The 22768-nt window shown below is 55.0% G+C and overlaps 1 protein-coding gene across 1 annotated transcript in view; it reads right to left on the bottom strand.

Moving 5' to 3' along the window:
* Positions 1–15940: 15940 nt before the first annotated feature.
* The window catches only part of EPHA8 (EPH receptor A8), a 51406-nt gene continuing 44578 nt past the window's right edge, over positions 15941–22768 (bottom strand). Inside the window, exons 12-17 of the mRNA XM_050909280.1 lie at positions 22608–22669; positions 22004–22213; positions 19431–19580; positions 18046–18236; positions 17488–17643; positions 15941–16055 (exon numbers count right to left, since the gene is read on the bottom strand). Of these exons, the coding sequence (XP_050765237.1) occupies positions 15941–16055; positions 17488–17643; positions 18046–18236; positions 19431–19580; positions 22004–22213; positions 22608–22669 (884 nt within the window). The remainder of the gene's footprint in view (positions 16056–17487; positions 17644–18045; positions 18237–19430; positions 19581–22003; positions 22214–22607; positions 22670–22768) is intronic.

The following is a 22768-nucleotide window of genomic DNA, read 5'->3' as shown; positions in this document are numbered from 1 at the left end:
ATGGAGTCCAAAGCCTGACGTCCAGGAGAAGAGGAGCGCGCCCACCATCCTCTGCAGCCACAGCCTGCATGGGGCTCGCCAGCCACCCCACTGGACCACACCAGGGCACAGAGCATCTCTGCGCAGGGGACCATCCTTCTGCATGCCCCCAGGGTCAACATCTCTGCTTTGATAGCCTCAACATGGGCAACCAGAGGTCCCCCCTCATCATCCTCTTGCACACATCAGGTATTTACCCTTTGGTACACAAATCTCAGCAGCATGCGATAGTGCTTCCCCTTTGGTTAGGACATTCCCAGTTCCAAAACCCCTGAATTTCCCACATGGACTGGACCCTCTGGGGCATCTCCTGTGCTTGGGTGTCCACAGCTGGCATTGCCTCAACAGCGTGTCTGCTGTCCTTCCCTTCCAGCACTTGTAGCATCTAGTGATGGTCCACTGGCAGAGTCACTCACTCTGCCCCCAAGGGCCCTCGTCTCTCTTTCCTGGAGCTTTGAGCCCCAGATTAGGCTTGTCGGGGAGACCTGGCTGAGTGTGGTGCATGGCCGACGCAACGGCAGATGAACTGCACCACAGACAAATGCATAGAGAAAAAACCATATTGAACCCTCTGTGCATGTAAATGGCCCCAAACTGAAGTGCAAGAGCTGGAGAAATGGCCCAGGATTCAGGAACAGCTGGAGGTGTTATCACCACCCCATGGTAGACATGGGGGTCTGGTCACCCCTCAGGCTGGGTGTAGCAGAACGGGTGAGGGACCAGGAGGAGCTGCAGGGTAAGCGGAGACCTTCCAGGGCAGGACCACTCTAACCAGCGCAGGAAGGGCCTGGATTTATACCACTAAGCTTGGCCCACAGGAGTGCCAACCACTGTCAGCTGGAGCTGAGAGAACACTGAGACAGACCATAAAGCCTGGCCACAAGAGCCAAGAACAATAAATTCAATTTGAAAAAAAATCTATCAACCGTACTGGACTGGTGGGGTGAGGTGGCTAATTGCTTGCTATGGCTGGGACGGTCAGCTTGCCCTGCATCTCCCACCAGTGACTCCAGTGCAGTGGATGTTGTAGGGGGAAAGCCATCCCCATCCCCATCAAGGCTTCACCAGTGGCCTGGGGCAGCCAGGCAGTGAGGAGTGGAGGGGCAGAGGAAGGCAGAGCAAAGGGAGCAGAGGCAGGGTGATAAGCCTGCTCTGCCACTGTTCCCCCGGGCTCTGACGAGCAGAGACCACTCATGCTGCCAGAGCAGCACCCGGTGGCTTTGGTATGATGGCTGGGAGAAGGACAAGCCCAGGGAGCTGCAGAGGAGCGTGTGTGTCAGAGAAACCCCTGGCCGCTCGCTGTGTTGTGCCAGCAATAGCGTGTAAAGCGCTGTCTGTGCGAGAGGAATCGCGTGTCAAGTGCTCCCCGGGGCCGCGGGATCGCTGCTCGCTGCCGCCTGCCTCCATCCCTGCCCTCCCCACGCGGGAGGCAAAGGCAGAGCACCAGAAAGCGTCTGGAAGCGGCATCCCAGCAGGCAGCCCACCCGCTGGGCAGGGAGGCAGCAAAGGCTGCTGCCGGGGAAAGGCTGCATCCCTGGGCACAGCCCAGACTCTTCTGAACCAGTGACGTGCTCCCAAAACCAGCCACCCCAGGACAGGGGCGGCGGTGGGATTTGGGGGTAAGAACTGGGTCAGTCCTTCGGAGGCTGAAGTGCTGAAGTCAGTGCATTTAGGCTGCTTTACGGCATCTCAGCTCTTGTCCTGTCGCTGCTCCATTTATTTCAGCAGACTGGCTTATACCTGTCGTGCGTTGGAGGTCATTCCTGCTCCGTCACGTTGCCTCCCCTCGGAGCGTGGGCAGAAGAGCATGGAAACCCCTGTGCCCTTGGCTACGGGGCAGCGCAGAGGAGGCATGGTGAGCTGGCGTATGTGATCCACCCACGTTAATGGTGCCACTACCATTTCTCAAACTGCACCCAAGAAGTCACACCACGTGTGGGCAGACAGAAAAATTAACTCTGGAGCTAATTGCGCCGTCTCCTGAATTGCACCCGTTGAAGGTCAATGAGTCTCTGGGTGGGAACAGAGCTGGTGGTGCGTGGCTGCGATCGAAATCCACGTGTAAGAAAGGACAGAGCTTTTCCCAGAGCAAAATAACACTAGAGAGGATGGACTGGATTGTTCCAGCAGGGAAAGAGCAAAACCACACAGCCCAGAGGGTCTGAGTTGCCAGGCCTGTCATGAAACGAGGCTCAACCAAAGATTTAGGTTGGAAGGGCTCTCTGGAGGTATGCAGTCCAGCCCCCACCTCCAAGCACGGCTGACTTCAAAGTCAGATCAGGTTGCCCTTGGCCAACTGAGAGCTGAAAATCTTCACAGATGGAGATTTTTTGGCCCCCACAAGTATGGCCTGGGAAATTTTACGTGTGCACATGATTAACAGCACAGATGCAATTCAGGGATGCAAAAGGCAGAGGGAAAGTTTTCAGCCACAAAATTACCCAACCCTCTCCAGATACTCAAGCATTTAATTTTGTGCAAAGTTCTGGTGCCTTTGACGCCTCCTGCACCTGATTGTGTGGGAAAAGGACAACCAAGATCCTGCCGAGCGTAAGCCACGTGCTCATGTGTGCAGGTGGAGCCGGGGAGGAATGGCTGTTCTTGCACAAAGAAAGCTGAGGCAAGTTGGGATGCACAAAGTTTTAAAGCCAATGGTACATATCAGCTTCAAGGTTACCTTACAAAAGCATAGGGACAGAGAGAGACAGATGCACTACGATCTTTGCTATGTCCCCTTCTCCCTGCCCCACAGAGCAGCTCTGGGGAAGCCCGTTAGCGCTCACGTTGTCCCAGATAACTGAAAAATTTGAACAGTAGGAACGTCCTTGCTAGGTACAATTAGCTGCCTGAAATAATCCAGCTGAATTCTCAGGAGCCAGGCTTATTTTGCAGGCCTGGTCATTAGGAAAATCATCAAGATCTTGCTGAAGAGCGAGCATTTATCAGCCTGTTCAGGAGCCGATCCTGCGTCTCCAGAGCAGAAGCAGAAGCTGTGTCCTTCGTGCAGGAGGTACCTGGTTGCACACCTTGAACTGTTGCCTCCGCACCGGGCAGGGTCCAACCACCTCTTCCCTTAGCAGTGCTGCTCCGTGTTCGGAAATACCCAGCCCCATCATATCGTGAAAACAACTCTGCATTTGGCATAGGAAGGACCCGTGGCGAATGCCAGCCTAGGAAGAGGGAGAAAGCCAGATGCTGGCATCAGCAGCAGCGGCGAGAGCAGGCTGCAGGCAGCGGGGCTTGCTCCAGAGTGGTAGGAGGTGGCGGGGGACAGCAGCGGGCAGGGACAGGGACAGGAGGGAAGGGAGAGGACGGCTGGCAGGCAGGCAGGAGCAGCAGGCAGGAGCAGCGGCAGGCAGCGGGTGGTTAATCAGCCGTCTGCTTCCGTGACTGAGCTCGGCATTTGCAGCAAAGAGCTCCAGAGAGGAGAAAGCCTCTCGCTCATGAAAGAAACATCAGTGCTAATCGAATCACAGTCCAGCCTAGCAGCACGCGACAGGCCACGGCAGCTCTTTCATATTTCATGCTTTGCTCCACTTCAGCAAGACAAAGGCCAGTGCAAAAGGTGGGAGAGCCCTTCCCGGCATAGGTAGGACCCCAGGACCACGGCGGGAGGCCAGGGGAGAGGGGAACCAAGGGCTGAGCTGCACATGGGCTGGAGCCGGGGTATGGGAGGGTGGCTGGGACTTGCCAGCGAGTCGGTGATGTCTCGGGTAAGCTCAAGTCAGTGCTCACCAGCTTTCAGGTTCTGGCCTCTGAAGGTCAGCAAAGCACGTAGGTTGCACGGGGCTTTGCTCCGTCTCTTCCATGGCTACTGGAGGCTTTTCTTGGCCCCTGGTTGTGGGGCAGTTTCTCCTCAGTGCTGCTACTGGTGGGTTGGTGCCCAGGGAAGCCCAAGCCGGTCATGGCTGGCAAGATGAGGAGAAGACAGCACCCATGGCAGACAGTGACTAGGGTCTGGTTGCCCCCCAAAAGCATCTCTTTAGGGGCTTTGCCCTTGTCTGCAAGAGACTCTAAAGACCCTGCTGCTGTGGGGTGGGGAGTGTGGGGCACAGATCCCATCAGCAGGCTGCACAGAGCTACTGCAAGTGTAGGAGAGGCAGATTGCAGGCAGGATCCTCAGCCTACGGCAGGAGCTGAACCAAGGTCTCTGCTGCGACAGCGAGGGGATGTGAGCAGCTGCGTGGGGTACTTTGCTGCAAAGCTCCCAGCAGGGACGGTGGAGGGAGGCGTGCAGGGAAGGGAAGGCTGATGGAGCCCATGATCAAGACTGATAAGCAGGAAGAGATAAAAATAGGATTAAAGGACAGGCAAGCTGGGAGTTAGACAAATGGGCGGGCAGCCATCTCCACTCCTCTTGCAGCTCTGACAGAGGACCAAGACAGGAAACTCCCATTTTAGCTCCAGAGACTTGGCCCTTTACTGGTGCCCATCCCCAGCATGCCCAGACCAGTACAGCAGCTGGCAGCAACTGGTGAGCCTGTCACTGGGGAGAGCCTGCTGCCTTTCCCTTCCCTGTGTCGGGTTTCCATCTCCCAATAGCACTCTGCTTTGGCCTTTCACGTGGCTCAGGGACCCAGCATGGAGAAGTAACTGGTTTTGGTGGAGATACCACTGGTGCTGGCTCAGAGCAACTATGGGTGTCTGCAGGACATTCCATCCATCCGACCACCCTTCCCTCCCTGCCTTGCTTCCACCCCTCCTCTGAGCCCATCAGCTTTGTCAGGAGCACAAAAAATAGCAGCAGTTCAGAGATTCTTACGCGGTTCAGTGGCAGCTGGTGGGTCCTGCCCTCCATGAAGCATGGCTTGGCTGCAGGCCAGTTGTCCTGACCGCTCGGGCTGCACTCCAGGAGGGCACCGGCTGCCTGCTGTGGCCAGACCGGTGGTGCAGGCTCCAGGAGCAGAGTGCAGGCAGATGCCAGTGAAAAATCTGGGGGCCCCTGCACCCCCCTGCAGGCAGCAGAGACTGCTGGCTCCCTGGGACTGCCTGCACTGCACCCTGCTTTCAGCCAGAAGCTGTCTCCTGGACTCCCAAAACTTTCCATCTAAAACTGGTGAGACACTTCAGCATCAAATAAAGAGGTCTGGAGGCATTCCCAGGCAGCTCCCCCCAGCTGTGTGGTGCCAGGAGGGTCACTAGCAGGGAAGACACCTCCTCCCCAAAGCAGACCTGTCCTACCCCAGGAAGTTGTGGAGGCAGGAACATGGCTAATTCAGGCTCAGGGGTAACTGAGCCGTGCAGAAGCAGAGCAATGCCACTGTGGAGGAAGAGTAAAGGAGAGACTGGCAGCAGCAGTCGCTGAGGCTGGGGCTGGTCAGGGATTGCCATGAGGCTGTGGCACCCCTCATCCTCCTCCCAGGGCCACAGAGGATGTTAAAACGTTCTGGGCTAATGATCGAAAGGGTGAGACACTGACTGAACCCAACAGGCTCCGGGTCTCCCGCAGGGCTGGGGTGTAAGGCAGCATCCTGCACCGCTCAGCCTGCGCAGCAGTGTGTGGGCAGCAGGTCCCACGGTGGGACCGGTGGACAAGGAGGGGTCTGGACCCGTGGACCACACGTAGCCTACAGCAGCAAGGGGCTCACTTGAGGGCAAACCCAATCTCCTGGACGTGACCCAGGGCAGGACGTACCTGTCTTGGCCCCCACAAGCTACAGGTTTGCATCCCCTCCTCTGCCCACAAGGGAAGATACTGAAACCACAACAGGGAAAAGAAAGGTTTGGGGCAAACAAACAAAAATGCTAGCAATTTCCTGCACAGCACTTCCAGATGGAGCCCTGCCTACCTCCTCTTACTGTCAAGTCTGTAAATTCATGACATGTCTGCCTGGATCTGCTCTCTTGTCCCACGCTCTAGCTCCCAGCACCTACACAAAAACACAGGTTCAGCGAGACAGCCATTTGGCAGAAGCAAGAGCTGTGGGCAGTTATCACAAATGCCTCCCATGGACACTGAACATCCTTAAAAAACTGGGGAATCTCACCCCAGCTGTAATGCTAGCCCTTGAAAACCAGTCCCAGGTGCCAACCCTGTGTACCTCAAGCGGCGTGTGCCATTGAGTCCCATTCCCCACCTTGCAGTGCACTGGGATTTCAGAGAGGCTTGAAAAGTAAATGTGAATATAGACGTGGTAGTAGGCTTGGAAAATCAAGCGAGAACAAGAGGATGCAGGACACTGGAGAGACGCAGCTGGCACAGACCCACTCATCTTCCCAGGGGTGTTTCACCAGGCTGGTGGAGAACTGGAGGTGGACCAGGTGCGGCTCATCCTTGAGCTGCTTCATTTCGCCACTAACAGCTTGCTCATCACCCCCAGCCCTTCTCCCACAGTTATATAGGCTGTGAGACTAAAGTTTTTGCCAGGCTGCACCAGAGCCCTGAAACAGAGTGGGACCAGCAGCCTGGGGATGCTCAACAAGAGCAGGGCGGGCAAGGAGGGCTCTGCCCTGAGGGCAGGAATGAGTCCCTGTGCCAAAGGAGAGGTGTTGGGGGCTTGGCTGCTAAAATGAGGATGTGTAAAAGCTGAGGAAGAGATTTTGTCAGTGGTGAGAGCAGTCCTGGGAGAGGATCAAACTGAAGGCACTGCTTTGCGAGGACAGAGAGTCGGTGGCCACGGCTGTCAGCACTGATGCTGGAGGGCTTATCAAAGCACAGGGAGCTCCCAGCAGCCCACCACAAGCATTGCTCAGCCCAGCCACGTCCATCTGTCCATCCTGGCCTCCCGGGGGGTGGGCATCTCTGACAGGCACTCTGCAGAGAGAAAACAAAAACCCAGGCTCCCCCCAGCTCAGTGCCCCTCCTGACTCCCCGGGATGCGTGTGCGGGGCATTTCAAAGAGGCTGCAACTCTGTTCTTCCCAGGAAGGAGCTCTGTCTTGCCACCTTCTTGCAGACAATGCATTGTCCCCATCACAGCTGTCCTCCTCAGGCACTGCCCTGCTCAAAGGCCATAGGCAGGGAGGTGAAACCCGGCGTAATCCATGGTTATGAGCACCACAAGACCCCCTCACCACCAAGGATGCTTCACCACCCTGCCCATTGCCCTCAGCAGGCTGCGGGACCAGCCCGGGGGACCCGGGAGGAAGGTGAAGGAGAGGTGGTGGGATGCTTTCAGGGAGCAGCTGAAGACACAGTATCAGGAGAGCAGAGGACAAGGGTAAAGTATGGAAAACCAGAGCACATGAGCTACAAGTAGTCTCGGGGGCACTTTCCTTCAGGACAGTGTCTCAAGGCTCATTGCAAGCTTGAAGCAAAGCTTTGCCTACAGGGAGCTGTCACAGGTCCCTCTTTCATGCCTTCTCCTGGACATATGTAGACACAAGCTGAGGCTGCCACCGTCTTGTCTGCGGGGGCACTGCTACATCGCACGCTCTTTCTCTGGTTGTCATCTATTTCCGTAAAGCCTGTAGAAACACGAGCTCCTCCGTGCTTGCTGTCCTCTGTCACGTTTGGCTGAAACCCACCGCTGCTCCAGGAGAGATGCAGGACAGGTACAGGCTGTGGGGGGATGCTGCCTACGACTGCGTTGCCAAGCCCTTGCTGGTAAAAAAGGCTAAAGGCCTGGAAATGTCTTGGAAAGCTGTATCATAAGATTTTAGTGCTTTATGTACAGAATTTATTGATGAGATCTGCTGCTTAGAGATATTTCACTGCCTGGAAATTTCACAGGATCCAGCAGGGCTGGTGAAAGGGACCTCCGGGTTGTCCTGTCCAGCACCACGTTCACGGTGGGGCTGTCACCTCTCACAGACCAGGTTGTCCCACAGCACCATGTTCCCCTCAGACGCCTCCAGGGATGTGGCGTGTCCTTGCTGTGCGTGGCTGGGGTCCTGCCAGCCTCTCCTGATCACAGGCCCTTCTGCTGCCTCCCCCCGCCACCAGCACCAGCCACCGGGGCTCTCTGAACAGGTAATCCCAGGCCACTGCAAACACAGATGTCTGGTGGCACCGGCACAGACACGGTGTGGGCAAAGGACCCGCGGGCTGGAGGGGTGAGATCTAAGCTCCTGGCTTAGGCATGGGAGCAGGGCTCTGGAAGAACAAGGGAAACTGAGGCAAGGAACAGCACTGAGAAGACTAACACTTCAGGCTGGATGTCTCTTATCCCAGCAAAGCCCGAGAGAGGCTCTGCTGGGAACCACAAGCCATGTCTGTGCCTATTCCCTTAAGTATCATAGTGTTGATAAAGAATTGAACTGAAACCAAAGTGCCCAGAAAAGTGAGGATGCAGGGAGGAAGGTCAGGTATCAATAGGAGCAAGGGATGGGGTTTTTTGCATGGTGAGAACATGCACAGAAACGTGCCCATGCCCAGAGAAGGGGCCACGCACCAGCAAGTCCCATCCTGTTTTCATCTCTCTGAACAGAGAAGCCAAGGATTTTGCTAGAGCTTTTTTTTTCCTTTGCAAAGCTTATACTCAATAAGCCATTGCCTCTAGTTATGAAAAGCCCTTTTCGACACCAGGCATGGCTTGTCCTGGCCTCTTATTTCAGCTCCTGCCCCACCCAAGACCTACCTTGTCTCCCCTGTGCTCCTCAGCTCATCCCAGTTCCTCCTCCTGCCTCAGCTCTTCCCAAGTCTCTCAGCCACATCCTAGTTCACCCAGATCTGTCCTAGTCACCCTCCTTTTCCCACCACCCATCCCTCCATTCTCTCTTGAAGAGCCCCATTGCTTGCACAAGATGCTCCTGTACGATACTAATACCTCTCAGCAGGGCTCAGCAATGGAAAAGCATCGATGGAGCCGGCAGGACTCGTCTCTCTTCTGGAGCATCTGGAGTCAAGGAGGCTGTTGCTCTGCTCCCAAGACCCTGCAGAGCCCAGAGGTTTCCAGCCCCCCAGGTTTGCCCCTCCCTGCACCCCAGCAGAGTCACATCAAAGAGCACAGCCTTTTGTTTAGGCCCTGTTTGAAGTTTGCTGCTAATTTTTGGTATGCATGCAGCGGTGTTTGGCTTGTGCTCATTCCTGGAATAAATGCTTGTTGCATTGCTCTTAAATGATTGGAGACCTCCAATTTTAATCTTTTATTCATAGTCTTCTTCCAGCTCAGACACAGAAAAAAACATGTAAATTCAAAACCTGCGAGAATTGAAAATTTCATAAGTGCTGCTGACCCTTCGCTGGCAGCTCTGAATGTGAGAGAAATAAAGGAATTGTAATGAGGAACCTCATCTTTTGATAACAGGTTTAGAGGAGCCCAGCACTAAATGGGGTTTCATCCCTCCCTGCTGTGTGTCCATGTGGGATGGGGTCAGCCCCACTGGGCAGGGAGGTGTAAGCCTGATGCTCCTGCATCTCCACCTCCTCTCCTCTGCACTGAGACGTGTAAGCTCACCCGGTGCCTTTGGAGCATGCCCTGCCCGTGTTGCAGCACACATCGGTCCCCAAGCTCATGCCCCATCAGTGCACCAAAGCACGTCCACCCAAACTGCCTCTGTCACCCCATGCTCCCTCAGCTCCTGTCCAGGCACGAAGACCACTGCTCACCATCATCTGCACCGCATACCCTCGCCTCTCCTCCTTGATACACCCAGTCAATTTGCACCCTTCTCTGTGTTTGGGAAGGACGTGTTATCTGCTGTTATCTGCTGAATGCCACCCCACCCACGCTCTCCATCCCACTGCCCGCTCCCTACAAGGGCCACTTTTCAGGACAACTTTGTGAGGGGAAGATAGGAAGGCGGGGAGGAAATGAAACATAGGATGAGTAATAAGAAATCCATATGAGTGAAAGACTCTGGGGTCAGGAAGACATCAGTGAGCACCTGGGAACAATTTCACCTTCTTTCAGCACCAGCAAAATGAAAATCTCTAACGTGCTGTGGCTGGGAGCCTAGATCAACAGGTTTCAATGCCTTTACCCTTTTCACAAGTTTCCTATGTGGTGTGCAACCCCTTAGTCTTTTTTAACTCAGTAAAAAAATTCTTGTTTTTTTTTTTACTTCCAAGAATAAGCAGCATGGCGTGTAGGGGAAGTGTTGCCAGCTTTGCACGCAGAAATCTTTCTGGCACTTGCTGGTGGTCTGCAATTCCCTTCCGGAAGGACCAGCATAAGCGGGAGATGCAGCAACTGTGCACTGGGATTTCCCAAGACATAGCTGCCAGCAGTTTTCATCCAGGAAATTTGAAAGGCTTTGTTGTTTGTCTCGATATTGTGGATATTTGACAGCCCGCTCAGAAGAGCAGGTGTAATTGTGCCTGGGTTGCTGGATGAGGGACCCATAAACTGCCGAGAGTGCAGAAAGCTGAGGATCCTGCTCACGTGCTGCACAGCACAACCGCACATCCCAGGCTGTGTGGGTGGTGGGGGGGTGGGTCACAGGTCCCTGAGGAGCTGGGCTGCGTGTGTCTGAGGATCCCCTGGCACTCCCCTCTGAGTGAGATGCTTTAGGTGGCATCCCATGGACCAGCGGGACCGCCCTGGGTGCAGGGGTGGGATACATGTCACGTCGCTGGAGGTTAAGTCAGGCTCATCAGTCCAGGTTCCCTTTTATACCCAACGGAGAGAGGGAGGCACCTTCATAGGGCAGGTGATGAAGTGCCATTCGTTTCCTCCTTTTCCCACTCAGCACAGCAGTTGATTGCTCGGAGGGAGATCTCCTAATCTGAGACCTGTGTTTCTGCTCTGAAGCCTGTCCCATGTTCCCAGCCCCTGCAGCAGAAGTTAGGGTTGCTGCGGTCCTGACTCAACCCTCCCCGAGCCTGGCTCGCTCGAGGTGGGGAGACCCTGGCCTGATCGCAGAGCAGGCACTTCTGTCAGCCTCTGTTCGCCCTGGGATGAACTGTGCTGCTGTCTCACTCCTTGATAGTGGTTTCCAAGATGTGACCTATGTGATACTTCAAAACCCATGCAGAACTTAACCCATAACCCTTCCAAGGGTTAAAACAGCAGCTGTGGGTGATATTTCTATCTTACATCAGATTATCCTGAGGAATTTGCTTGGACATGATGCTAAACGACTGTGCTGAAAGCAGAGAGAGAAGGTGGTTTGGGAATACAGCCTTCCTTGGCAGACTGAGCTGGTATGTGATCAGACAGGAATCATATCAGTAAATACGAAGCAGAGTTCACCATCTGTTAACACCATCCACGGAGTGCATCTGACCCCTGCAAACCTGCATAAAGTTGGCACAAACTGAGCGTGGGTGCAGAGCTGAGATGGGTGGCTCCACGCAGGGCACTGCAGGTGCTCTGCAAGTCCAGACTGCCACCTCCAGGCACACGAAGTTCGCAGAGCCTCACTTGCTAATGACACAGCCAAATTTGGCCTGGACTGCTGTAAATGAAATGCTTCGGAGGTGACTTATTGGTAGCTTGGGGTAATATTGGGTGTGACTAGGAAAGAAAAGCTGTTTTGCTAGGGAAAGACCAGCTCCCGAAGGTGCAAGTTGGACTAAAAGTCTCTTGGGAGACATTTAAGAAGGTGTGAAAATCCTAAGGGCTATTTTGATACATGAAGGGGTTTATTTGCTGTCATACATAAGCCAGAGTTGTCATCACCTTTCCTCGGATAGAAGAGTTTGGCTCTTGACCAGCTCGTTCCCCTGGACAGGTTCCCTAAGTCCTCTCCACAAGGGGTTTGCTGCTGAGCCGGTTCTTCTCTCAGCCATCAGGATCCCTGGGTGCCAGCCCTGTCCCCAGCCTGGCTGGACTGGACACCAACTGCCTGTGGTGGGGCTCAGCTTTGGGAACATGGAGCAGTGCACGAGGTCTGGAAACGTGGCTCTGTGTCCTGGAGAGGAGCCCCTGATGACTGGCCCTTGCCAGGACTGCAATTTCATGGCAATTTCTTCCAGAAGGGGAAGAAATGACATGTTAAAAATGACACAACCGTGCCTCGTCTTCCTGGGGGTTGTGAGCGGGGTGATGCCCTGGGCATGGTCCTCACAGTCTTTCACAAAGTGATGCTGTAGTAGCTGTGGAGCAGCTCTGAATACGGGCCCCTACCCACGCAGAGCAATGCACACCAGCCTAGCTGAGTGCGTCTCTCCCTGCCCATACCCGGGGGGAGAAGCCAGGCACCAGCATCATCCATCCTTCCATGGATCAAGTGTTTGCTTTGGGACTGAGAAATGTAAGAAAACTTTGTACATTTTGCACAATGTGGATACTGGCTTTATTCATAACTGAAATAAATTAGTGAAATGTGGGTCCTCGGTGAACACTGACATGTCCCAGCATTCCCAGGCTGTCCCACTGTGCCCAGTGCCAGCGGTGTACCGTGAGCGAGGTGTGACATGGTTGCTGTCCCTGTCTGCGTGACGGGGCGAGGGTTTGAGCAGAACCTGCACAGCTGTGTGCACTGGACATGCATGTGGAGGAGCGGGATGAGGTGACCTTCAGAGGTCCCTTCCAACCATATTTCTTGAAGTCTCTGGCAGATGAAGGCTCCAGCAAACTAGAAAGGTGGAACATGATGCCTAAGGATGCGTTTGGGAGGTGATGGGGAAAGGAGGAGGGTCTGGGACAGGACAGGTCAGGAGCAACAGGAGGAGCAACAGGCATCCTGCAGTCATGATGTGGGTGGTAGTGACGGGAAATGCAAACACCAAAATGGGGTAGGTAAGGAGGAATGCAGAGCGCAGGGCTTGTGAGCTCAACCCTCAGCACTGGGGAGCCTGCCCAGGAGCAGCTTGCCCAGCCTGGGGGCCAGTGCTTCGGGAAAGGGGGCACCAGAGGGAACGGTGAAAGGGGGGGACTGGGAGGAAGGAGGCTCTGGACAGCGCTGGCAGGATAACTTGTAGCATGTAGACAGCCGGTGCAAGGAGGGCTGGGGCACCCAGGAGGAGAGGGCTGTGCAGCACTGCAGAGAAACCAGGCTGGCCTTTCCCCACAGCAGGGATGTGGAGCGGGGCTGCACTGCCTGGGGACGGTCACCTCCATCCCTGCAGGGCTGCAAAGGCTGGGGGCACGCGAGCAGGCAGTGACACGGATAGAGCCAATCCCACCCTGTGCTGTAGTGCCCTTTTGGTTTTATATGGCAAGAAAAATATGCTTCTTTCCTGCAAATGCTGTTGTTGTCTTCGTCCCTGCAACTTGTATGCTGGTAAATCCTTCACTGGAGGGCAGCTGGAACCACAGCTAAATGCCTACAAGAAGGGTTTTGCAAGCCCACTTACAAGACACTAGAGCTCAGACTTCAGGGGATGAGGGTTGAGGTTTTACTGGGGTTTTTTTTGCTTTTTTTAAAAATTCCTGAATTTCCAGGAGAGAGTAAGCCTGGGTCTGGAAAAACCTACAAGAGACCCCCGAGGTTCAGAGGAGCCTCTGCATGCAAGATATCCTGTGCTTGCATGATCTCCTGCATGAGATGCTCCTATGTAGCAATGACTTGGTGGTTTTGGGGAGGCTTCTCCCAGCAACCCTCTCACAGGGAGCCTACAAACAATCAGCCTCTTGGCCTTTCCAGGCACCTGTGGACCCATCCCACAGACATTCCTGCTCCCCAGGGAAGCAACCTTCACGTGTGGGAGGCTTTCTGGAGCAAAAGAAGGTGGTGGCTAGCTGGGCATCCCAGTGCTGGCCCCCCTGTGCCTCTGAAGCAGCCATGGAGGCCCCCATGCTCTCTGCAAGTGGTGAAGCAGCTCTGTGCAGCACAGTGACAATAACAGGCAAGGAGATGGCCCATGGGAAGAAGAAGTTTTATTCTCCAGGAGGAGGTGCACACTCTGAACATAAAAGGCAAACCCTGCCCTGCCATCCCCACAGCCGGGAGCAGCCCAACAACCCCACGCTGCAGGATCTGACCCATGAACCACCCGGAAAGGGGCCATCTGGCAGCTCCCAACCTCAGATCCTGCAGCGCACGTTACCAGGGTTGCCCAGCAAACCCCAAGGACACAGGTCTGTGGCATTGGCCTGACCTCTGCTCTCCCCAGTTTGTCCATGATAGACTCACCCTCCAGGGAGTCCCAAATGTTGGGAAGAGACGACACAGCCAGCACCCACCATCCTGTGCTGCAGGGCTTGGACTGACCTCCGTCATGATGCTGACTGCAGGGTGGGTGTGTGACAGGTCTGAGTGCAGGACGCAGGGTGCAATTGCAATACAAATTACACAACACATTGCATCTGTCCCCCATTACAAAGAGCTTCCATAGGAAGAAGTAAAGTGCCCGCCACAGTCAGAGAATCCATCAGGACATAAGCGCCCTGGATGGAAAGCTAAGCTAGCCCCAGAAAGGCCAGTTTAGCCAGGATTATTGCAGCTGAGAAATGGCTTTAACCCTCCCCCCACCCCCCTTGTGCCCAAACAGCACTGGGAGGAACAGACCTCAGGCCAGATCCTACCAGTACCTGCATTTGAGTGATGCTGGATTTACTGTGCCAGTGCTAAGGACAGGATGCTGTGGGCCAGGCTGGTCCCTGGCAGTCAGCGTGGCTCCCCTCCAGCACTTCTCCTTCTCCAGCAGCCCCCCTCCCCAGCCACGCTCCCAGCAGATTTTTTTGCAGTGAGTTCAGCCCCACGACTGAGGCTTCTGTGCTTTGAGACCATTTTTGTGTACTTAACATCGTATTTCAGTAAAACAGTTCCCAAACCCATAGAAAATTGTATTTACACCCAAGAGGAACCTTCCCAGCCCACAGCCTGCCCCCCCTCCCTGGCACATCTGCATCTCTGCAGCCAGCTCAGCCCTTCAGACCAGCTCCACATGTCTTTGGAGGCCACTGCTCCGCACCAGGCAAGCTCACCAAAAGAGATGCTCGTGTGGAGGAGAGGAGAGCTGTGGAGGAAAGGGCAACCTCCCAGTCACCAGGCTCACCAGCTGGGTAGTGCTGAAGATCCTCTTTGCCCAGAGCCCCTGTCCCCAGCCATAGGACTGTGTGATTGCAGCTGGAAATGTTGCTCAGGACCCCTCCTCTGCAGATGACATGGCAGCCCTGGGCATAGGCAGATAGCGTCGTAATGGGACAGCTTTTGGGTTTCTCTAGGGCAATATAAGAACAAAGAAGAGTTTGGCAGAAGTGTCTCTATCCCTCCATCATGTGAGATGAGAGCAAACTCTCCTGCTCCTCTCTGCTCTGGTACGGCTTTGGAGGAGGCCAGGATGGTTGTTCTGCCAGGGGAGAAACCTGAGCTTGTGGCCCTAGAAAATGTGCCTGGGCTGCCCTGGGATGCCTGGGCTGGATCTGGAGAGGAGCAGTGCTGGTGGGTTCAAGAGGTGGAGAGCCTCCTGCAGCACCCTGGGGCTTCTTGAGGCTCCAGATAGCAGACCCTGGCCAACTCTCCTCCATGCTGGGGAAGTCTCCTCTGCACGCAGAGCCAGCTGTTCCTGACACTGCCACCTTGTACTCTGTCCCCTGCCCTCGTGGGCTTGGTAGAGGTGGACCATGAAGTCACCTGCAGGTTGGTGCAGTTCAGGAGGTCCAGGCTGGAGTACACTGGAACTGGGAGGTACTGGGAGCAGGGTTGTGTCTGCTGTGTGGCAGTCTGTGTAGCCCTCCTCAGTTCAGAGACCCAACTCCCCAGTTGTCAGATCCAAAGGAGCTGTGTGCCATGGCAAGCCCAGTCCCACTGCTCCTGGTATTGCTGTTGCATCTGATACCCCTCCATCTGCAGGTGCAGCTGGGGCCATCCCGCTGTGTGAAGGGGTTACCACCTGTCCTGCATAGTTGTGTGGGGACCCCCAGTCCCACAGGGACACAGTAGAGGATGGAGAGAGGCATGACATGTCCCTAGCCCACTTGGAAGGCTGCTCCCCCCTTCAGATGGGGGAAGGAGGCAGCAGGACCATCGAGGCATCTGGAAAGCCACGTTTCCACTGACGCTGAAATCAAAGAGATGCTGGCGGGGCTCCAGGTCCTGGTCTGGTGCCCCTTTTCCTGCTCACCACCCTGCTGCCCCTTTGCCAGGGTAAGTGTTAAGGAATGCCCGATGCGGGTCTGCAAAGCTGGTGATCAGAGGTGCCTCCTGGGGCCATTTGTATTCAGCAGCTGGGATCTCATGGCCTGGATGCTGCTCAAGATCTTCTTCTGGTGGCCCATCATCGTGATGCCCAGACTCCGAATATCCCTGGAGAACGAAGACACTGTCAGACACCCCATGGGCTAGACCTGTGCCAGGCCCCGGAGAGACACTGCTCCTCCCCATCTGTGCACCCCATGGACCAGCCCAGGGCCCCGCTTGCCCATCAGCACAAGGCTGCTGCTGCTGAGGGTCCATGGGCATCGTCCCAGGGACAGGGAGGCTGCTGTTCCTTCGGGCACATCCTCCTGACAGGGTCGCTGTGACAGCCCCGGGGGGAGGTGGAGCAGGAGCGGGATCACTCCTGACAGGCTAGTAGGTGACAAGATCGATGCTCTGAAATTGGGTTCAGTTTTAGCGAGGTGCCCTCAGATAACCCAGTCAGAAAGACAGATGGATGATGAGCCTTCCCCACTCAAAAGCTTCCCTGATGTGCATGAGAAACAAGGATCAGTATCAGCTCAGTCCCACAGCAAAGGCCCCAAGTACAGCCCCCGATCAATGCACATGACAGCCCTCTGCCTGCGTCTTTCCATCTTCCCTTTCACTGGCTCCTTCTCTACCTGCCACACCTCAACCAAGGTTTCAACCGTCACGCCCTTCCCGAGTCACAGGAACTACCATCTGGCATCTCCATGCCTTTTGACAGGGAACAAGTCTCCTCAGAGGCAGGAGAGGTTGTTGCCAGCCCTGGTACTAACGCTAACGCCAAGGGATGGGGAGTGTAAGTCCAGGGTAGGAGCAGCTATAGTTGCTGTCTTTTCTGGTACCGCTTAGAGCATCAGCCACCTCAGAGACCCCCTAGATGGGTGGCAGAGCAAGCTCCTTACAGCAGGAGGAGGAGGATGGGTGCTGGGACACATCTTCCCCAGCTCTCCTTACTTAACCCAGTCTTGGTCACTTGGCTATGACCTTCCACTCACACTGAGGCCCTGGATGGTGCCTCCCTGCCTAGCTGCACTGAGCAGGGAGCCAGTCCAGTGCACTGGGGTCTGAAGAAGCTCTGAGGTGCACCCCAGCTCCGTTTTTGTTTCCCAATGATCCCAGAGAAGCTGTGCAGTATGGCACAGCCACACTCTGGTCCAGACATGCCTTTTGCAGGGGAAACAAAGGTGACAAGTACAAGGAGACAGCAACCTCATATCTGACCCTGCTTTGATCAGGAGGTTGCATTATATGACCTCCTGAAGCACCTTACAACCCGAATTACCTATGAACCTATGGTGACATTGGAGAGCCACCACAGAGCACCAGAGGTGACTTGATACTCACACCCTCTCAGTACAACTCCCACACCTTCTCTCAAGGGTCAGCACAGCCTTGGACATCGTCCCAGGTCTCAACACCGTTTCCTTAAGGGTGCGTCTCTGGCATCAGGGACCAACTAGGTCGAGCAAGCCAAGGCAGGACGGTCACTGTTTGGGGCTAGTGGGATGGCGCAGGGCAACCCAGAAGGTGCTGTTTGCTCTCTGGTACTCACTCGACGTTCATGCGCATCACCATGCCTAGGGAGGAGTACCCTGCCATGGCAAAGTTGTCCCGGTAGTGCCCCAGCCGGATGGAGTCCAGCCAGTCCTCCACTGTCAGACAGCTGGCCAGGTCGAGGAGACCCCTGTCGAAGGGTGTTTGGGTGAACCTGGGAGCAGGACAGGAGGGGTTAGACCAGGAGGTGTTGGTCCTAGGTGGCCAGGCTGTGAGGTCCACCTCAAAGAGCCTGTGACCCTGCAGGTGAGGGCAGGACAGAGAGAGCCCTCGCAGGCAGGTAAAGGCAGGCAGGCTGCTGCGTGGGCACTGCTGCACATACTTGACCAGACCCTGGCGTGGGGATGCCACGGTGGGAGCGAGGCAGTGAAGTGCAGGATGCTTCCCACTGCCCACCACAAGATGTGCCCATGGGCCCCATGCATGTCCATGGTCACAGGGGAAGCCACTGCTGCTAGAGCTGGGCAGAAATATCCCTTATTCGCTGTAACCCACATGCTCTGCCCAGCATCAGCTGTCAACCCCTGCTCATCGCGGCAGCTCAGGGAGCCCTTACCGGTTCACGGTGGCTGTGCACTTCAAGTTGTCAGGGTTGCGGATCAGCTTGTCCAGGATGCCGACAATCTGGGAGAAGCGTGGCCGCTCGCTGCGGTCCTTCTGCCAGCAATCCAGCATGAGCTGGTGGAGGGCTGTGGGGCAGCCCATGGGGGCAGGCAGGCGGTAGCCTTCCTCTACCGAGTTAATGACCTGGAAGGAAGCCACATGCCGAAGTGGGGCTGCACCCCCACCCGACTCCCAGCACCCCAGACGGTGGCACACAGGGAAGATCCCTGGTGCGTGAGCTGCTGGGGCCATCAGATGGGGAAGTGGGGGGGGTACACAAGATTCATGCTAAACAACAAGTGAATTGCCAGTGAGCTGTGTGCAGTCTCTGTGGAGAGCTGGAAGCAGGCTGGATACCACAGACATACAAGAAATCACTGCTATGACAGCAGATGTATCAAGTGGTCTAACAGGCCTAAAATATTGCAGCTTCCCTCCAGCAGACAAGCCACATGAGCTGCACTCACACTCAGTTGTTCTACAACCAGGGTTTGCCAGCGCTCAGCAAGGCTGGAGGAAACCCTGCTCGAAGGAACTGTGCGAAGGAGGTAGTGTAAGCCACTGCATCCATGCCCTGTTGTCACCAAAGCCACTTTCTAAAATAATAAAAACACTAGAGAGAGAGGGGACTCTCAGGACTCCCAGAGCAGGGAGACGGCAGATAGGTTTATAGTCCCCATAGGCTGAAAAAAGGAGTCCTGGGGTTCTGCAGAGTCAGAATATTCATTTTATTGCCTCCTTTTGGAAATTTTGCTCCCAGGTTTTAGTCAGGAATATAACCTACATTTCCCTACAGTTTTTATGCTACTCTTGAGGTAAGAGTGGCTCCACATAACTCGGACAAGCCCAAAGCTCACTGCTGGGTGGTGCAAGCCTGGGGCTCTCAGCAGCCTCACGTGGGCAGTGGAAGGGATGGACCCCCAGCACTGGGTGCAGGAAGGACTGGCAGGCTAATGCAGTGGGGCTGCAGTGATCCTAAGGAAGCCCTGACCCCTTCCAGGGAATGGGAAAGGTGGCACAACACCTCCTGAAGCTCTCCAGCCAGCAGAAAGGCTTGTACAGAGCAGCAGACAGGGATGGGGAGACCCATCATGCACACAACCAGGCACAGCCAGGAGCCATGGCACTGCAAGGGGAAAGCCTGCATGGTGCAATGACGGGCAACACACTGACGTCCCCACTGAGGGGACAAGCACACTGTGCACAGCCCTGCGGGGATGCGAGGAGAGGCAAGGGCTGCTCTTCGGGTCCCTTTTCCCTGGCCCCCCCTGCTAGGCTGGCTTGGGTGAGGGCAGGAGGAGAGGCAGGCTGCCACCATGCTGCCCGGCGTCCACTCACGTCCCGGTTGGTCATGTTCCAGTACGGGCGCTCGCCGTAGGCCAGCACCTCCCACATAATGATGCCGTAGCTCCACACATCGCTGGCCGAGGAGAACTTGCGGTATGCGATGGCCTCTGGAGCCGTCCAGCGAATGGGGATCTTCCCCCCCTGAAAAAGTGAGCAACAGGGGAGGCTCAGAGCATGCAGGGCTTAGGCATCCCTACCTCTCTGCAGCTATGACAGCAGATTAGGTAAGTGATATGTTGGGATGGCATCTTCTGGGAAGGACTGAGGAGGCAAACTGCACCAGATAAGCCTAGAGGTGTACCTGAAGGATGACATCAAGGTATTTCCAGTAGAGCAAAGAGAAAGCTGTGCTGTTTTACAAGGTCTTCTTCATGCACAATTCTGGCCCTCAGTGTTCAGGAAAGAGGAATTCAAAGTGATGAAGTGGAGCTGAGGGCTACCAGAGCACAAAAGCATGGAGCTGACCCCGGGCGCAGGCAGAGAGCCTGACTTGAGCAGACAAGGAGAGCGATGGCATGTGCTCCCTGTCCATTACTGCTTTGGCAGGCAAGCACTGAAGAGGAGGACTTGTTGAATTAAAGGACCATGCTGACAAAAATCAGTACTATATGGGCTAAGAATACATTTAAACTGGAAATGTGGTTGCCAGCCATCTGAATAGGAAAGTTGTGGTGCAGGGAACGTTGGATGGGTTTCCCAGAGCAGCTGGGGCAGGAGTGATGTTCCTGGGAACACCTTTCAGGTATCCCTGTCTAGAGAGAGTTGCCTCCACCCAACTGAGTCCTGCCTGCTCTGGCGCACTCCTTGATGGGGACTGAAGATGAATGTTGTGTCCTTTGGGAGAGTCCCTTTGGGGAAGTGATCTTCTGAGCAGGTCGAGGACAATAGAGGAGGAACACAGGATACCGTCTTATCACAAGTTTCAGAACAAGAAAGCATCCTCATTTTCAGGATACCCTGACTGAGATCTCATGCTCCTGATCCTGTCACTGCATCCTTGTGGTTCAGCTCTACCCAGACTATGCACCTAGTCTTCCTCCAGAGCAATCAGCTCTGGTGGGTTTCACTGTGCCAAGATGCCTCAAAGCCTCTGCTTGTGACATTCCCGGTGGCTGCTCCGTCCTCTAGTGACCTCCCTGCTTGCATTCATACTGGGGACATGAGACAGTGTCTCTAGAAACTGGGCAAGATTGGAAAGGGTCAGCAGGTAGGTCCATACATGAGCTCTGGTCACTCAGGTCACATTCCTGACCCAGTGTGGTCACTGACATACTGTCTCTGGAAACTTATTCACGAAGATTAAAAGCACTGGGGGAAAGCTCAGAGACTGGCTCAGTGGGAGGAAGGCCAGGCTATGTGTGTGTCTGTAGGCTATGGACAAGGAGAAGGGCTGCTCTGACATCAGGAAGCCCTAGCTGATCTTGGGCCCCTTGCTACCCTTCCTCTGAGAGTCCCAAAGCCCAGATGCAGAAGATGCTGTACTTGAGCCAAGCAGCAGGAACTTTCCCCAGAATTAAAGGATCTGGAATATCAAGTTATTTCTTGAGATACCAAAGGGAGCAGCTGAACACAAAGACACGCAGAGGACACATTCTGGCTCAGTTCTCCACTTGGCTGAAGCCAAGCTGAGAGCGTGAAGGCCATGTTCTCCAGGCTGGGCCACTGTGCACTCATCCCTCAGAGCTGCAACCACTTTGGGCTATGCTCTGCATTGCCGACAGCTACCCCAAAGTAACCTGAAGCTCCTTCTGCTTCTCTAGTCTTGGTCCTTCTGAAAAATGATGCTCAGACTCCTCAGCTGCAGCTCCAAACTGGCCTCCATCGGGAACTGTCTATCCACCACATTTTCCCAGCCAGAGGTGTGCCTGGGGAGCACACTAATTTCTTTCATGTCCAGAGAAGAGCAAAAAGAGCACATTCCCTCAATGTATTTCATTTTGCCTCTGATGACCTCCAGTGGAGGAGCACATCAAGCTCCAGAGCTGTCAGGTTGGCCAGAAAAATCTTAAAATGGCTTCATAGGCAAGTGTTCTGCATTAAGACAAAATCACCTAGGTTGCAAAGCCAATTCCCACCCTTGCCACACCCCTGAATGAGGCAGAGTCACATGGAAAAACTAGTGTGTGGCCACGCTACTGAAGAGTGTACTGTAACACCCACCTACTGACCGGTGGCTCTAGGACAACTGAAGGAGTGGATGGAGCTACACAGTCTAGGGAAGGACTCCAATGGGGGCATGGGAGTGTCCCTGTGCAGTGGGCCACGCATGCCCACAGGAGCTGTTGGCTGGGGAGGTTTGATCAGCTCCCTGCTCTCCCACCCTGTTTCTCTTTGTTCACTGCACACTTCAGCTCTGGGATGTCCCTGTACGAAGGACAATGCATTAAGGCTCAGAAGCCCTTTGGGTTCATGCTCTTGGTCCAGATATCAGTAGTGAGGTGACTATCTCCTTTCCTGCCCTGCCTATCTTGACTTGAGAGTGTCTAACTTTTCCATCTGTCAGTGGCCCAGGGCAATCACCATCAGTAAGGATCAACAAGACTGCAATGCTAGGAGCCACGCACCGTGGTGGTGTACGCAGCATCGGGGTCATCCTCCAGGATGCGTGAGAGGCCAAAATCAGACACTTTGCAGACCAGGTTGCTGTTCACCAGGATGTTGCGGGCAGCCAGGTCCCGGTGCACGTAGCCCAGGTCAGACAGGTACCTCATGCCCGCTCCGATGCCGCGCAACATGCCCACCAGCTGGATGATGGTGAACTGCCCATCATGTTTCTGGAAAGGAAATAACCCAGAGTTCATTCGTGGTTTTCACCAGCATCCTATTGATGCTGCTCTCATTAAACTAACCCCCTAGTACCTCTCATCTTTGGCTTAGTACCTCCTCTAATCCCAGTGCCTCCCCCTTGTCCCCCCAGCCCACTTCCTACCCTCCCAGCGCCTCTGACACGCCACTCAGGCAAGTGTCCCTGTCTTTGCAGTGCCGCTCTGGGGAGCCAACTGTGATGCCCTGGAGCTGGTGTCTGCTGGAGAGGTGAGAGCCCAGAGCACACCACTCTCGCACAGGCGTTGCAGTGACCATGAGGCTGAGGAGCAGGAACCAGCCTCTCCTCCAGTCACTCAGCGCAGGGGGATGTGCAATGAATAAAAATATGAAAGAGCTCCTTACCCTGAGGAAGGTGTCTAGTGAGCCGTTCTCCATGTATTCAGTAACAATCATTACCAATTTGCCTGCAGAAGACAAGGGAGGTCAAGTTAGCAGAGAAGTCACCTTCCTCCGGGAAGCCCAGTGCCAGGTTTTTACTGGGAGAGACACGAATCCAGGCCTGT

This window comes from Gymnogyps californianus, chromosome 21, assembly GCF_018139145.2.
Source record: "Gymnogyps californianus isolate 813 chromosome 21, ASM1813914v2, whole genome shotgun sequence".
NCBI lineage: Eukaryota > Metazoa > Chordata > Aves > Accipitriformes > Cathartidae > Gymnogyps > Gymnogyps californianus.
This window is presented reverse-complemented; position numbering and strand designations above follow the sequence as displayed.